The sequence below is a fragment of the Alosa pseudoharengus genome, unplaced genomic scaffold (genome assembly GCF_046254945.1).
Source record: "Alosa pseudoharengus isolate Yale_2024_CS ecotype anadromous, Long Island Sound unplaced genomic scaffold, YU_APseudo_1.1 YU_APseudo_1.1_scf_12, whole genome shotgun sequence".
In the NCBI taxonomy this organism is placed as follows: Eukaryota; Metazoa; Chordata; class Actinopteri; order Clupeiformes; family Clupeidae; genus Alosa; species Alosa pseudoharengus.
The window spans coordinates 20,022,553-20,038,400 of record NW_027468587.1 but is presented as its reverse complement, the minus strand read 5'-3'; the positions used below and the strand labels follow the sequence as shown (position 1 = coordinate 20,038,400).

At 39.6% G+C, this 15,848-nt stretch overlaps 1 protein-coding gene across 1 annotated transcript; it reads left to right on the top strand.

The window, feature by feature from the left end:
- The first annotated feature begins 7,716 nt into the window (after positions 1-7,716).
- lag3 (lymphocyte activating 3) lies at positions 7,717-12,736 on the top strand. Its single transcript, XM_076280420.1, has 8 exons — positions 7,717-7,916; positions 8,271-8,397; positions 8,721-8,941; positions 9,574-9,828; positions 10,220-10,570; positions 10,896-11,141; positions 11,488-11,612; positions 12,186-12,736. Exons 1-8 carry the CDS (start codon positions 7,862-7,864, stop codon positions 12,312-12,314), a joined length of 1,509 nt encoding a protein of 502 aa, XP_076136535.1. The 5' UTR covers positions 7,717-7,861; the 3' UTR covers positions 12,315-12,736.
- Positions 12,737-15,848: the final 3,112 nt, after the last annotated feature.

The following is a 15,848-nucleotide window of genomic DNA, read 5'->3' as shown; positions in this document are numbered from 1 at the left end:
ACAGGCCTTGAGTAGCCTTGGACACAGTCTGTCAGGCCCCGCTGCCTTTCTCGTGTTCAGTTTCTTTAGTTTAGCGCTCACTTGTTTTCCTGTGATGATGGGGGGTGTAAGGGGAGGGGAGGGGGAGGGGTGCATCTGGGATCTGTGTGTCTGATCACAGTGTCAGAGAGACAGTTCTTCAGTCTGACGAACTGTGGTCGCTCCGTCAGGTAATCTGTGATCCAGGTTACCAGGTTACCATTCCATATGCACACATGTGCATAAACAGATACAGACGCACAAACATACATTCACAGTAATCATACGACACATACACACACAGTAGACATATGTACGCATGCATGCACATGCACACACACAGGCGCATTCACAGGCACACACACAAGCATATTATGCACACACACACACACACACACACACACACACACACACACATAAACATAAACACGTACACGCACACATGCACACAATTCAAGAATTTCTCAGAATTATGAACAGGCAAGATGGGGGTGAGGTTGTATAAAATGTATTTTACATGTGAAATCTATGAACTAGTCCTGTTTTGGTACTTGTTGTCTAGCAGATACCAGTGAGAATTGAGTGTGCATAATGCAATTCAGTGAGACAGTTAGAATCATATATGCCTTTCACCTTTTGTTTTTAGCCAGCAGCCAGACCAGCAGATACCCTGACTTTGCTGAATTACTAAAGCTAAGCAGGCTTAGTCGGTACTTGGATAAGATACCTCCTTGGAAGAGTAGGTTCCTGCTGGAAGTGGTGTTGGTGGCTGGCCAGTAGGTGGCACTCTTCCCTGTGGCCAAAAGCCACCAAAGAAATATCAATCCCAATGCCCTATTGCAGTGACAGGGACACTGTACTGCAGGAGATGCTTTCCTTTGCATGAAGATAGATAGATAGATAGATAGATAGATAGATAGATACTTTATTGATCCCCAGGGGAAATTCAAGGTCTCAGCAGCATACATACAACACAAACACATTCTTTCTATAACAGCAGAAAGAGTAATTAAAGTATATAATATAAAAACACAACTAAGCAGTAAGGACAGTAGAAGATAAAGAATATGCTAAATATACTAAAATACAAATTATACTAACACTTCATACAATATATAAAAATATACTAAAATACAAATTACAAAAATACAAATTATACTAACACTTAATCTAAATCAATTCTAAAAACAGTATCCACATAGTGGTGATTAATAAATCAGAGGCGCTTGCAATGACTGAGGCAGGGACTGAATGAATGTTAAATTGAGGTCCTGACTCACCATGGTTGTTAAAAATCCCACTTATCCATCGGCGGATTATGAACTTTCTGGCCCCTGGGCCCAGATGTATTAAGGGCCCCCCACTAATTGTCGTATATGTGGGAGGGGGGGTTTGAGGGTCCTCCCCCAGAAAATTTTGAATTTGTTTGATGTGATTTCCTGTATTCTGGTGCATTTTGGGGATGGCCAATACTAAATTCAATCAGATTCATAGCCTACATCCTGATTTGTTAGATAGATAGATAGATAGATACTTTATTGATCCCCAAGGGGAAATTTGTGATATTGAGGCAATGATTCTATGCAAAGGCTTGGGCTTCAGGGCCCCCTGACCTCTTGGGCCCCTGGGCCAGGGCCCGGTAGGCCCGTGCAGTAATCCATCCCTGCACTTATCGCAAAGGTGGTTCCTTGATTTGCTGGCTAAATTCCCAACCTGGTTCATTCAATTTGGCCTTGTAATCATCCTCCCAGTGTGTAATTGGTTCATTCACTCCTTCTCTCTCCACCTGAAACTAGTGTGATTCACTAGTCCCCTATAGTATTTTGAAGGAAGGAACCAGTTCTGTATGCATTATTGTAACAGATGGGCTAGGTTATTGGTAAAGTTGAATAGCACACTACACATGCAACAGGCTCATATCGTCCTCACATTCGCAAAATGAGGACCAGTGTTTTGTCAAATTGCAAATAGCTATTCGTTTTAACTATTTTTTTATGATAGTATGAAGTGCTTTTTGTATAGGCTATATATATATATCTTAATCTTGGAATATGGGGAGGGAAGTGGCGCGTCTGCGGTCAGCCAAATATGAATGTAATTCTGCGGCATAAAGCAGACGTATTTGTTTATTGTACAGAAAAATAAAAATGACATGTCAAGCAGTCAATTGACTACATTGCAGTCAAGAAGTAGGGCAAATTAATTTTACGAAACCAAAACGTGGCTCATAGTTGTCTAAGCCTGTATTGCGTAGCCTGTTAAAAACGTCGCCAGATAGTATTAAATCGGCAACAACATTGTTTTCTGCAGAAGCCTACCCAAGGCTACAGATTAATTCTGAACAGTTATTTCTCTACTGGCTCAATTATCACACCACTGTTTTGATTTGCGTAGTTGCGTTAACCCCAACACTGACAATAATGTAGACAGCAAATTTCGATTTTGATTTTCGTTACCACCGTGTAGTCAAGCCTTAAGCCATACCCAAGTAGCCTAAATCGAGGTAATGTTTAATTATGCTGGTAGGCTGGGATTACTCTCGGCAACAATTATGTAAGGGACGGCAGGCAGAGCGATGTACAGTGGCAGAGCGACGCACAGTGGCTGAAAGTGGTACTAAAGCTTCACGCAGCTTCACGCCGCGTAATGCGCGAATGAAGTGGTCATTTGAAAGCGATGCCCACTGTACATGCACACACACGACACGCACAAACACGCACACAAACACATAAACACACATGCATACACACACACACATCCTCACACACATTCACCCACACATACAAACACACCTACACACACACACACACATACACACACACACACACAAAAACTAACTTACATGCAGGCACACACACTCAATAAACACACACAGAAGCACACATATACACAAAAACAACCACACACTCTGCACACACTCAATTACAAACACAAAAAAGGTACAACGTAGGAAATGAACACAGTTTGACAAACGTGACTTATTTTTCTGGAAAAAATGTGCTGGACTGGGCGGTGGTTATATTTTTGTATCGCTCTGCGGTATATCTAGTTATTGTCTATTAGCTGCTTAAAGACCTGACAGCACACATAAAATCACCCCTACTCTCTACAACAACTATTTTTTTATTTGATGGCTAGAATTATCTCTGACCTGCATTTTGCTCCGGCACTGAAGTTGAACACATCTATGTTTGCAAACACACACAGTTACTCAAATGTTGTATATATGAATTCAGGGTCTCTTTGAGGATGTTGCATATTTAATTAAACTGAGGGTGCAACTCTGAACTGTATATCAATATGTAACACTTCCATAATGTTGGTAACATAATATTTTAGCTTCATAATTATAAGAAAAGGTGGGTTGTTGTCCCTATTTACAAAACTAAATATTCTCCAAATACTGTATGGTACATTTGTCAGAACAGAGGTAAGATGTTTGAGGTAAAGTTCAATCTCAACAGAAAAGTAACTTCCACTAATTTACCGGTACAAATATAAGAACAACTTGGGGGAATAAAAGTGGAATTTTCTGAAGAAAAAAAAATACGTCATGGTCCCTCCACACGCACCCAATTTTATAGTTTTTTTCCCCAACCAAGCCGATAATGTAATAACCAGCCAATAATGTAATAACTTATTACATTATTGGCAAAACATTATTACATCATTGGTTCAGAAATGTTATTACATTATTGGCAAATTATTACATTATTGGCTTTATTACGGTCTTTATTAAGTTATTGGACATTATTACATTATCGGCTGCTACAAACGCACATTCTATCGATATACAAAAATATCTTGCAATGACACCTCCTGGCTCCGTAAATTACAGTAGGTCCACACAGCTTTTTGAACAAGGACCTGACCAACAAATGCAACAAAACTAAGACCTGGCTTAAAATTTGTTCTCTAGAGAAGAATTTATTTTTTGGTTGGTATTTTTTTTACCCCCCAGTATTTAATTATGCTCAAAATGCCTACGCAACCAGCCAGCAGCCCATAAGGTTAGGGTCCATTAATATTGCCATCAATTGTTGATGGGACATGCTGTAACACCATACCTAATACATACCGAAAACAGCTCAAACAAGATACTTGGTGACTTGACACCTAACTATGTCAGCAACAGAGAAATGACAAATCGTGTAAACAGGTGGGAGCCAAGCCATGTGGAATTGTGTACACTATTCACAGATTTGAAAAAACTCTAAGTTCAGAACTAGTCTCGTATAGACTAACTGGAAGGGGTGTAAATCATTAGTTCCAACCATACATGAATATACATAAAGTAAGACAACTTTGAAGACTTGAACATTAGTGTCTATGCTGCACAGTTGGTTTGATGGCAAGCGGCCGATTGGTAATGGAACATAATAGATTTACAGTTTTAAATTATTGGGGAGAATAAATAAAAAAAAACATGAAAAAGGTATTTTTGAAAACCAAGCCTTGTGGCATTTAGGGTCTATGCTGCACAGTTTTTCTGATGCCGTCAGGTCAAGTCAATTGATGAGGGAGCATAATAGATTTATATATATATTTAAATAAATAAAATAAATAAAAATCATGCAAAATTTGTTTTTGAAATCCAAGACTTGGATGGACATTAGTCTCATGAATGTTAAACGTTTAACTAACTTTGCCGCGGTAATGGGCATTAGCTCATTAGCACTGAATTAACAGCAGGCTATAAAAACAGAGTGGAAGGGGAAGACTGGGTTCAAAACAGCATCAGAGAGAGAGAAAGAGAGAGAGAGAAAGAGAGAAAGAGAGAGAGATGGTTTCGGTCTTACTGTAAACAGTGTTGGTAAGGCTCTGCAGATCAGCTGAATGGAATTTATTTTCAGGTTAAAAGAAAATGAAATCTTGTTTGTGTCAGTTCTTCTCACACACGTTGACGTCAATGGAAATTCAAGGAGAACATTGCACATTGCACTCTGCTTCATTTCTGCCAATAAAAGCAGATATGTAAAAAAATGAGAGCATCTATCTAAAAGTGGTCTATGCTGTGTGGCTCAACTGTAACAAAGCCTAGCCACTGAACTAGGTCTTTTCCCTGGGTATAAGTGTGATATTTCTGTATAAGTGGTAATTTTCCATATCTTTATATCAAGGCATTTATTTGCATTACTTACATTCCAAAATGCATTGCTTGGGTCCGGCCTGAAGCACTCAATAAGCTTTTAAATGTGTTGTGCTGTACTTGCTTTGCATGTTGCCTTGAATGTGTGAACGTGTGTGACCCTGTGAATAAAGTAACTATTTTATCATGCATAAGTTTGTTCTCTATGCACTCTATGTGCAAAGATGGTTATGCATAAAGTGACATATTGTGGCGTAAACTAATAGGTGCTCACACAGCAATATAAACTTATTTGATCATGCTGCTAACTTTTTCATGTCTTCTTTAAGCCCAAAAGATTGGTATATAAAGTTTGCAGCACATCATTTGTATTTCAGTGAACTGCATGCAGATTTTGAGTTAACCGAATCTCTCCATCAAAACATCTACTTTTGAGTCAGTTTATGTTCCATTCTTTTTGTCTTAGTTGAGGCTGAGTCAAACCCTACCTAACAAGACCTAATTGTGGTTGTGTGCTTGATGCAATGCTCCCTAGAATTATATCACCTTGGGGAGCATTATACACAGACACAGTCACCACTGAAAGCCTACATACAAAATACTACCTTTTTGATGTGTTTTTTGTTTTTTTTTGCAGTCCAATGCAAAATCCAAAATCATAAATAGCATTATATTTCTGTGTGGTGTTTTTTGGTGATTTGATGCAAGTTAATGCAAAATGTTTGTTCATGTGAATGGTGTTGACAGATTTTCCATATGTTGTTTTGCCTGCTTGGGTAGAGTATTTAGGCTCACAGAGAGTAGTATGTGTTTTCTTGTTTATGCCACGAAAAAAAAGGCTGCATGCATTTTCCATGTTGATGTTTCAGTTACAGTATAATCCTCAAGTGGTGCAGAGACAAGTCAGCGTGTGGTGAGTGTCACCAGTAAACGTAGGAGAATCTGCTGACCAGGCTGCAATGTCTTCATGTGCGCATACTAACACAAGGCCATGTCCTTATCGAGTCACCCAGATAACACAATCCCACGGTTTCCACCCTGCTCTGAGCAAACATCTAGAGATGAGCATGCACGTCTGTGCACGACTAATGTCAAATTTGCGCCATGCACGGCCAATGTCATCGGTTAGTTTTGCAAGGCCAATGTTACAACAACAACATATTACATTTATGCAGCGCATTACAGTTATCAGGAAAACTGTCAGAAAGAAAGTAAGAGAGTCAGTGGTTGACACTGAGCATATATTAGATTTTTTTTTTTTAAATCAATCGTGATATTTTCCAACCAGTGCATGATTTATTTAAATACATGTTCTATTTATGTTTGACACCCACACATATTTGTGTATTTTCCATATGAGGGGCTACCACCAGCCCACCTCACGTCAAATTCAAATTCAGCAAAACATCAGCTGTAGGAAAGACCCCATCACTGTAGCAGCTAAGCGTGTCCCCCCTCCACCACCAAAACCTCATCTAAAGATAAAAGGGAAAGAGAGAGCCGAAGTGAAGGGGGCCGAGATGATTCAAACACAGGGGGGCGAGGAAGTGAAAAGTGTGATGCATGGCGTTGGCCCAGATTTTAGTGGGTGTGCTGTGGCAGCCATGTCTGGCTTTGTGGTATTCTGAGGAAATGTTTACAGCTCTCTTAAAACTGCTGGTCGGTCTCGACCTATATCGGTGGTAGTAGCTGTAGTTTGTTTGCCTGACTGTTTGTCTGTCTCTGTGTCACTCTTCACTGATGGAAGGTCGCTTCAAATAATCTTTGAATGAAGCCATTTTACACCAAATCCACCACTATCTTGCTACATGATCTATTAGCTTCTAGTAATAAGATCCAGAGATAAAGACTTCCTACATCAATATGCAGATTTGAAGGGGAAAAAAGCAACATGAGCAAAAAGAAGAGGCTGGAGGAGAGAGCTTGAGTCATTCTCATCAGCATACTCCCAGGAAACACCACATCTGAGAGCCCCATTCTTCCCTGCTTTACTGGAATGTGTGTTAACCCGCATGTTGACAGCATCTTTGTGAATATTCACCCGTGGATCAATAATGAGAAAGAAAGATTTAAATTTGTATGTGCTATTATAAACAGAACTGACTTCCAGAATGCCTTGTGGGGGAATCTGTTGTGCGCAATGGAGAATGTGAGGCTCCTGCAAGCCAGCAAGAAAAGTGATGCTTCTGGCTAAAGAAATAAATACAGAACTGAAACATTGTGGAAACGCAACAGTCACTGTTGGCCTGTGAAACAAAATCATCCCAGTCAATCTGCTGACTTAGAGATATGACCTGACGGAAAACTTTCAGGCTTTCTGAAATTCTCACATAAACATATATATAACTGATATGTGTACATCCATTACCAAAAGTGACAGACTGTGTACACACATTATGAGAAGCCAGAGAGAGATAGAGAGGGATTCCGTGGGAGAGTGTGGGTCACCCTCTCTACCTACCTCTCTCGTTTTCCGACTTGCGTCAATCTGAGAGTCTCAAACCACACCAGGCACCCTGAAGCTCGAAGTCATGTGACTCACACAGAGGAACTACCTTCATCCTGGCTGGCACCCACGCTCACATATATATACCACAGTTCTAACCTCAAACCTCTGTTGTTCAGAGACAGGAACAGAGAGAAACATTAGGCAGAGAGACAGATGCAGAAGTGGTGTCTTAAAGCAAATTAAAGAGGACAAATACAGGACTAAACGCCTGAAGATTACCACTGAGATAGAGAGTGCACACGTGTATGCACAGTTTAAAGATGCTGTTTATACTTCTGGGAGTTGTACTTGCTGTGACAGGTGAGGTTGATGACAAGAAATAAATATAAGATTTAATCTGAAATAACCTCAATATTTTGTATTTTATTATTTGTTTGTTTGTTTATTTATTTATTTATTTTTAGACACCAAATTTATTTGGAAATATAAAAGTAAAAGGAAACTAATTTTAAGCATGTGTTATTTTAAACTACTTCTAGGAAACTATTTTTTTATGCTCTGCTCTAAATATGTATTTCTTTTTCAAAGCATGGTAATTCACAGAATTGTTCAGAAACAGTCGTTGCTGACATGGGGACTCCCCTGCAGTGACTGTCATTCCCTTCATTAAAATAATTAATCATAATTCTTCCATTGTGTGTCCGTGGAGAGCAGGTTGCACCTGTGAAACAGTGCTTGAGGTCATGGCACAGGAGGGCTCTCAGGCGGTGCTGCCTTGTCTCGTGTCTGACTCACAGTCAACTCATTATGCTGCCTTCCAATGGGTCAAGAAGGGTAAAAGGTATGTATCTCTATCTCTCCCTCCCTCCTTTCCTATCAGTCTCTCCTTCTGTGTCTTTTACCCTAAGTCTTTCCGTATATCTCTCCCTCTCTCTTTCTGTTTCTGTTGATTCTCTATCAGTTTCTTTCTGTGTTATTCTCTCTCTCTCTCTCTCTCCCTCTGTTTTTTTCCAGGGAAAAGACAAATATGTGCCCCACTTGCCTGTCTTTCTTATTCCTTATTCCGCCCATTCAATAATAACCCATAATAACCCCTCCAACAGTCCCTCCTCCTCTTAGCAGCAGCCCTGTGACCCCTGTGTTCCTCTCCCTCTTCCCCCTCAGAGGCGAGAGTACAGTGTGTCGTCGGGATAAGAGCGGCCTGGTCTACCGTGGCTCAGTACTCGGGCGCCGCAGTCACTGCCCGGGCACCCAGTTTGGCGACTACAGCCTGTACATCGATGCCGTTAGGGAGGAGGATGCAGGACAGTACGTCTGCAGCGTGCAGGGACATGGACTAGGACGCGGGACCACAACCCGGAAAGTCATGCTCAGGGTCATGAAAGGTGAGCGTCTATGAGAAGTCTGTTAGCCATGACTCCACAGAGCAGCTGAAGAGTCGAGCTGGTCCCGGTGAAGTGTGAGAGTGGACACACTTGATCCTTATTTCAAGATCTTAGGCACATTCACCCCAGTGTGAGCAACACTACTCACAACTAACACTGCTAGTTTGCCCCAGAAACATAAATACTCAATGTTCTGTAATATTTTATAGAGCATAAATGTAAATGCAGATGAGCATTATTAAAAGGGTTTTTTTGTGTGCACATTTTGAATGCAAAATTGTCCTCAGACAGAAGTTAAATTCTCTCTCTGCGGAAGAGACAAAATGTGGAGATCAAGGCCCAAATATGGTTACCGGTATATTATTTTTGTAATTAATAATAAATGATGTGCTTCAGCTCAGCAGTACACCTCCAGCCTTCTATCCAAATCCAGTGGCTGTTAATTTAGTTGGCTGAACAGATCCAGATCCAAGTTATCAAGTCAAGTCAAGTCAAGTCATTTTTATTTATAAAGCGCATTTAACATGTACTTAGTACAATCCAAAGCGCTCAAAGTTATGCTGATAATGGCAACTCTTGCTGATGATGGCATCTTGGTACACCTCTATAACTTTGTATCTCTCTCTTTCTAGTGTCTTTCTCACTCCCTGAGGCCATAGAAGGGGATAAACTACAAGTGAAATGCATTGTGACTCCGAAACCAGACATGCTGTACAGTACAGAACAGTACAGATGGAAGCTCAACGGTGTGGATTACAAGGGGAATGGATACCGGTGGTCATACATCCCCATTCCCAGTGTGTCCCAGAGTGACCGAGGAAACTGGACGTGCCGCGTCGACTACAGAGGCAAAGCGACAGAAGCGACGCAGTTCCTCAGAGTAAAAGGTGCGGTGGCAATGACGAGAAATGGCCCATTACGGAAGCATATATTTTTACTGTTTTACCATTTTAAGGCAATTGTGATCGCACTTTGGAGTTTTCTGGGAGTCCTCTGATTGTTTTTCATATGCTGTAAAAAAAAAAGATCAGTGCACTCAAAATTACACAGTCAAGTAATGTTGCACTGACAAATTTGCAAATTGTCAAGTTTATGTGTAATGAAAAAAAATTGAAAATGTTTTATTTTTTTCAGTGTGCATTTTGCTGTTTGTCATTCTCCTCTAATGTGATGTCCTCTCTGTACCTCTCTCCTCCCTTGTCCTTCCCTCTCTCATTTGCTCCATTGCCTTGATCCCTTTCTCTCTCTACCCCTTTCTCTTCTCTTCTCTGCCTGCAGGCATAGAGCACCCTTCAAATAACAACGCCCTTGTGTACGCTGCCATTGGCTCCAACACCATCCTCCCCTGTGTGTTCACCCAGGGCCTGACCTCTAACGCAACCTGGAGCAGGCTCTCCAAGGGGTCCTCCTCCTCCTCTTCTTTTTATCGTCTTGGCAGCAATTCACGTCGTCACCCGCCTCCCTCTCTCCCGCTGTCATTCATTCGTCCACCGTTGTCCCCCACCTCTCTGTGGGACCAGTCTGCGAGGCTGGAGCGTGTGGAATTGGGGGATGAGGGGAGTTACGTGTGTTCAGGAACGGTGGAGAGCAGGATGGTGAAGAGGGAGCTGGAGCTGGTGACTGCTCGAGGTGAGAGAGGGAGGAATACGATCAACAACTAAACATGTTACATACTCATACACAGACAGTAACTCATTACCATAGGGTTATAGGTAAATACCATCAGCAATGAAACCTGTTACTTATACGGTGAGCTGCAGAGATGAATTGTATCAAAGGGATGTGAACATGCTTAACGCATTTTTGTTTCTTTGCTGGCAAATGCTACACCATTCATTAACAGCTCATAAACTATGAACATTTAATAGAAAATATATAGTTGTCTGTACTCATTATAATTCATGATGTGCATGGTTAGCTAAAACACCATCCTCTGTTTTTTTTTGGACCCTAGTGCTCAGTTCCCCATCTACAAAGAGGACTCCACTGACTCTGACGTGTCAGCTGAGCAACGACAAAGAAGTGACCAAGTATGAGTGGGTCCGTGTCACCTATGACAACAGCTCTGTGGCCACAGTAACCCCTGTGGGAAAGAACAAAACTCTGAAGCTGACAGAGGACGACATGGGCGAGTGGGTCTGCCGTTACTACGGAGAGAGAGGGTTACTGGGGAACGTCACCTACCACTTACACCTCATGGGTACGTACAGCAGGCTCATTTCACATAAGTGTGGGTAATGCAGTACACTTGTAGTACACAAAAGTTAAAAAGTAAACACCTGAAAATAATAATGGATATTTATGACATAAATGCTTATTATATAGTATGCATGCTTATTTAAAAATATGTATATGAATTACCCAAAACGTTATCCACAAGCCTACTTTTTTAACAACATGTTTGTTTGAACTTGAGTACATTGTATTGATCAATTCATTAATAATTAAGTGCATTAGCTCCAGACAAATAATGTATTGTGGAGACAATGTAACATTTCTTATAATTAAATAAATTATAACTAATAAATAATGTTGCTGTTTTGTAGGTGGTCTGGAGTCAGGGAGACCGGAGGAGCAGAGCTATAACAGGGGAGCGCTGGTCATCGGCTTTGGACTCCTCATTCTGCTGGTTCTCCTCATCGCACTGCAGATCTACAGGAACCACCAAAGGGTGAGTGATTCCAACCTGAATTTTGTCTGTGTCTTACATAAACAATGTTATAGAACGTTGTATGTTCTAAGGAGGGTAAATGTTGGGAATGTTGAAAAAGAGGAAAATATACATTTTTAGTTTGTCTTAAGTTCTTTCCACAGAAGTTAAAATCAATTGAACAAACTTGATATTAGTCATAATAAGTTTGGTCAAATTAATATTTTTGAATTGACCATGAAAGAACATCACAATATGCATCCTATTATCAGACCGTTTTGCTGTAATCCTCAATTGGAAGTTCACCAACTGGAAATAGTCTTATACACATTGAGTTTTATTTAATTTTATTTATTTATTATATTTATTTTCAATTTATATGTTAACATATATCAAGCTTGTTACATTTGTTAAGAGAGAGAGAGATAGAGAGATACTTTATTGTCCCTCAAAGGGAAATTTGTCTTGGGCTGTAAAGTGCCTTCTCTGTAAACAACAATCACATACATGCAGGATAACAATCACATACAAGCAGTGATACATCACTGTGAAGCCGACTGTGTAGACTAATATATGTTAATTTGTGGCCTCCAGAGGAAAATGATCCTGCCCTACCCAGCCCTGGAGAACATTGTTCACTCGCTCGCCAACGAACGAGAGAGGAGAGAGAGGCGTGGAATAAACGTGAAGAAGAGCAGTGAGCCCATGGAAGAACAGTCCTGAAGTAGACAACATTATATGTGTTATAATCAGAGTTATCATACATCTATAAGAACTTTTTTTACTCAGCATTTTGATATATATATATATATCATGTAACTATGTATGTGTGCGTGTGTGCGTGTGTGACTGTGTCTGTGTGTGTGTGTGTGTGTGTGTACACGTGTTAGTGTGTGTGTGTGTGTGTGTGTGCGCGTGTTTTTGTCCAATCATTACTCTTTACTGAAACAAAAAGCTCAAACATATGTAGCAGCCATGTTTTTAAATGCTTTATAACAGCTCTGTAAATACTTATGTTCATTACAAAAATGTGGTCATCATGTATATAAAAAACATTTTGTATAATCCTACGACAGTGAACATTCATATAATTTGCATGTATGATTATATATTGTGTAAAAATAAACATGTAAATATATAAATGACACCAAGCAGTCTTTCTGATTTTGATCATGAGATTTATATAATATCGCTATCAGATTTTTACTGTTACACTAAGTCAATTAAGTCAAATAGCTTGCATTCATTCTTTTCTCAGTCCAATTCTCTTTTCTTAAGCATCAAGGGTAATTTTAAGCATAATCCGTCTTTCTCTCTCTGTATATGTGTGTGTGTGAGAGAGAGACCGACAGACAGAGAATATGAGAACCCTCATTATGAGTATGTTAAAAGGGCAACCATGAAATATAGCGTAGTGGCATATTCATTCTTACTCATAAAGGTGGTTAATATTCATGTGCAGTTACTGACCAATATAATAACGTATTCTGAAAGTAGTGTCATCCCTTTAGTTAGAATACGCTGCTTATGTGTAATTCTGTTGTATTAGATGTACCAAAACCACCAGCAGATATATACAGTGTTTTAATTTATATACAATAATTACAATATATAATTACAAAGACAATATGTACAATTGCTAAATATTTACACAATGTTAGTATATACACAGAAATTACAAAAGGCTTTAATGCGCATGCACACAATGTTCATAAAAATCTAAAGACAGGTGAAAATACATACTAAAAGAAACTGAGATGTTCTCATCTCTGAAATAACATCTTCCTGAAGTCAAATCAAAAAGATTTTTCTCTAAACATTATTGGTCAACCCTTGTAAGGTGTTTGGGTCTGTGGGACCCGTTTTCAATGTTTGATAAAAGAAAAAAAAAATCCTATTTATCTACTGGACCCGAGTGTAATAATTGTAGGTGCTACCTTAACTGTGTCCTCCTCCTAACTGGGCCTGCTGTGTGTGTGAGTGTGTGTGTGTGTGTCTGAGTGTAGTTGTATGTGTGTGGGAATGTTGTTTTTCTGCACCTGCTATTCCCACACAAAGTTACAAAACTGTTATATTTCAAACACTTGCACCTGTTCTGATTAAGTTCTAAGAAATAAGCATGAATAATGGTCACAAATCTTGTTTCTATGTTTTTTACCTTGTTTATAAATGAATTTCCTAATTTTCTCTCAAAAAAACAAAAATCATTCATATGATCATACTCTATACTGTATGTGATCTCACAGGGGTAAAAGGCAAATATGAACCATAGATGGTGTCTATATCATTGGTAATTGAGCTAAAGTAAACATCTGATAAGTATTTTTACATGAATTGTTATGGCTGTATTGATTTAAATCATGTAGTGGGTCCACCAGACCTGGGAACATTGGCCGAGTAACAAAAATATGAACACCTTACAAGGGTTAAGTTAGCAATTGTCTGGTGTTGCCTGGGCTAGACAAATGTGCTGTCTGCATTAAAACAAACTTCTCTTCTTCTTTTTCTTCTACTTCTTTTTCTTGAGCTACGGGGTCTATACCCACTAAACCTCACACTGGTCCTCCTCTTGTGGCCCATTTTGGCTGAAGTCAATGGAAGGTGGTGTTTTCTCTAGCTCGCCCCAGCAATCGTCATGTTCTGGAGACAAGAAGCAGGTGATTTCTTCATTGCTGAAGCACCAGCCTGGCCACACGACGGCAGCCCCCCCTGGGTACGCAGGGCTGGAAGATGAGAAAAACAAAACAAGAGGAAGGGTGTGTTCAGTTTATGTTCCATTGTCATGACATTTAACTAAAGACAAAATGTCCACAGCTGTGTTGAAGGCATGACTATTTTAAATTGGGCTAAAAAAACAACAACTTTCCACTGTCCAGTAAAACCGGTATTGTCAGAGTCATATTGTCACTGGTGGAACAGGCAGACTTGAGATCTATTTCAAGCTCATTTCCACTCTTGACATAATAATTTCCCTTCATGAATAAACATGTTAACATTACTGAGTAACTGTAAAAGACTGTGTTTCCATTTAACTACATACGTGCATCCTGTCATTGTCAATACACCACACGTAGACAATATTTACATTTCATTATAATTTCGCATAAAGCTTTTGTGTTATGAAGACCAAAAATTCAAGACATTTTCTTCTGGTGATTATTTTGCTCACTTTAGGATTCTGACTAATGTTGGTTTCCTGATGATTTATGCATTTTTTTGCAGCTTACTAGCAATTGACATAGGCAGTACAGTATGTTACCCTAGAAACCTGCAAATCTTTCAAGTCTTACTGAAATGAAGACATTCCCACTATCTTACAATTCCATGTCATATTCATACAATTCATTTTCTTTCATGTAGTTCAAAAATGAGCTGCGCCTTGATTTTAGTCCTTATAGGTTCTTCTGGTGCCACAGTCAAGGTAAAAGTTCAGAACAGCCAAGAACTGAGGGCCAAAAACTGTGCAGGAGAAGGATTTTTTGCCTCTTTGGTTCAACTTAAGCAAGCACATTATTTTTATTTTTATGAGCCTGAGCAAAAGCTTCATCTAAAACTTCCTGTGGATACACCTTTTTTTCAAAAACTTGCCAAAGAGTTTGTTGGCCTCCACCTGGACATCATTATCCCTCGTGCAGAGGTATCTATGGAGTCTTAGATGAAGCATTTAGCTAAGACTAAAGAAGACCAAAGTTGAACCAAAGAGGCAAAAGTCTCGGTCAAGTCCCGCAGCTGGCTCTCTTTGTTCTTCCGAGAGCCAGGCTGTGACAGCATCCCTTCCCTTGTATATTTGCCCAGTTCTCACTGGCTGTCCCAGATAGATAGATAGATAGATAGATAGATAGATAGATAGATAGATAGGATGTTGTGTAAAATACAAATAAAAACAGAATGTGATAATCTGCAAATCTCTTAAACTCATATTTAGTTGCGAAAAGGACAGAGACAACATATCAAATGTTGAAAATGACAAATTTGACTATTTCATGGAAAATATATGGTCATTTTGAATTTGATGCCAACAAAAAGTTGGGACGGGGGTACAATTGGGTATGAAAAAGAACATCCCAGAGAGGCAGGGTCTCTTAGAAGTAAAGATATAGGGGTATTCATCACTCTGTAAAAATGTGTGCACAAAGTGAAACAATGTAACTTGAATGCTTCTTAACATGTAATTGTAAAGTATTTGGGGAGTTCATCATCTACAGTAGTGGTTCTTAACTGGTCTGGCTTTGGGACCCACAATTTTCCATGTTCATA

What these genes read in the sequence shown, in the direction of transcription:
- lag3 (XM_076280420.1), top strand. Translation starts at nt 7,862, where the DNA reads ATGCACAGTTTAAAGATGCTGTTTATACTTCTGGGAGTTGTACTTGCT. An exon ending in AGTTGTACTTGCTGTGACAG is followed by an intron (nt 7,917 to 8,270) that starts GTGAGGTTGATG and finishes CGTGGAGAGCAG; the next exon opens with GTTGCACCTGTGAAACAGTG. An exon ending in TGGGTCAAGAAGGGTAAAAG is followed by an intron (nt 8,398 to 8,720) that starts GTATGTATCTCT and finishes CTTCCCCCTCAG; the next exon opens with AGGCGAGAGTACAGTGTGTC.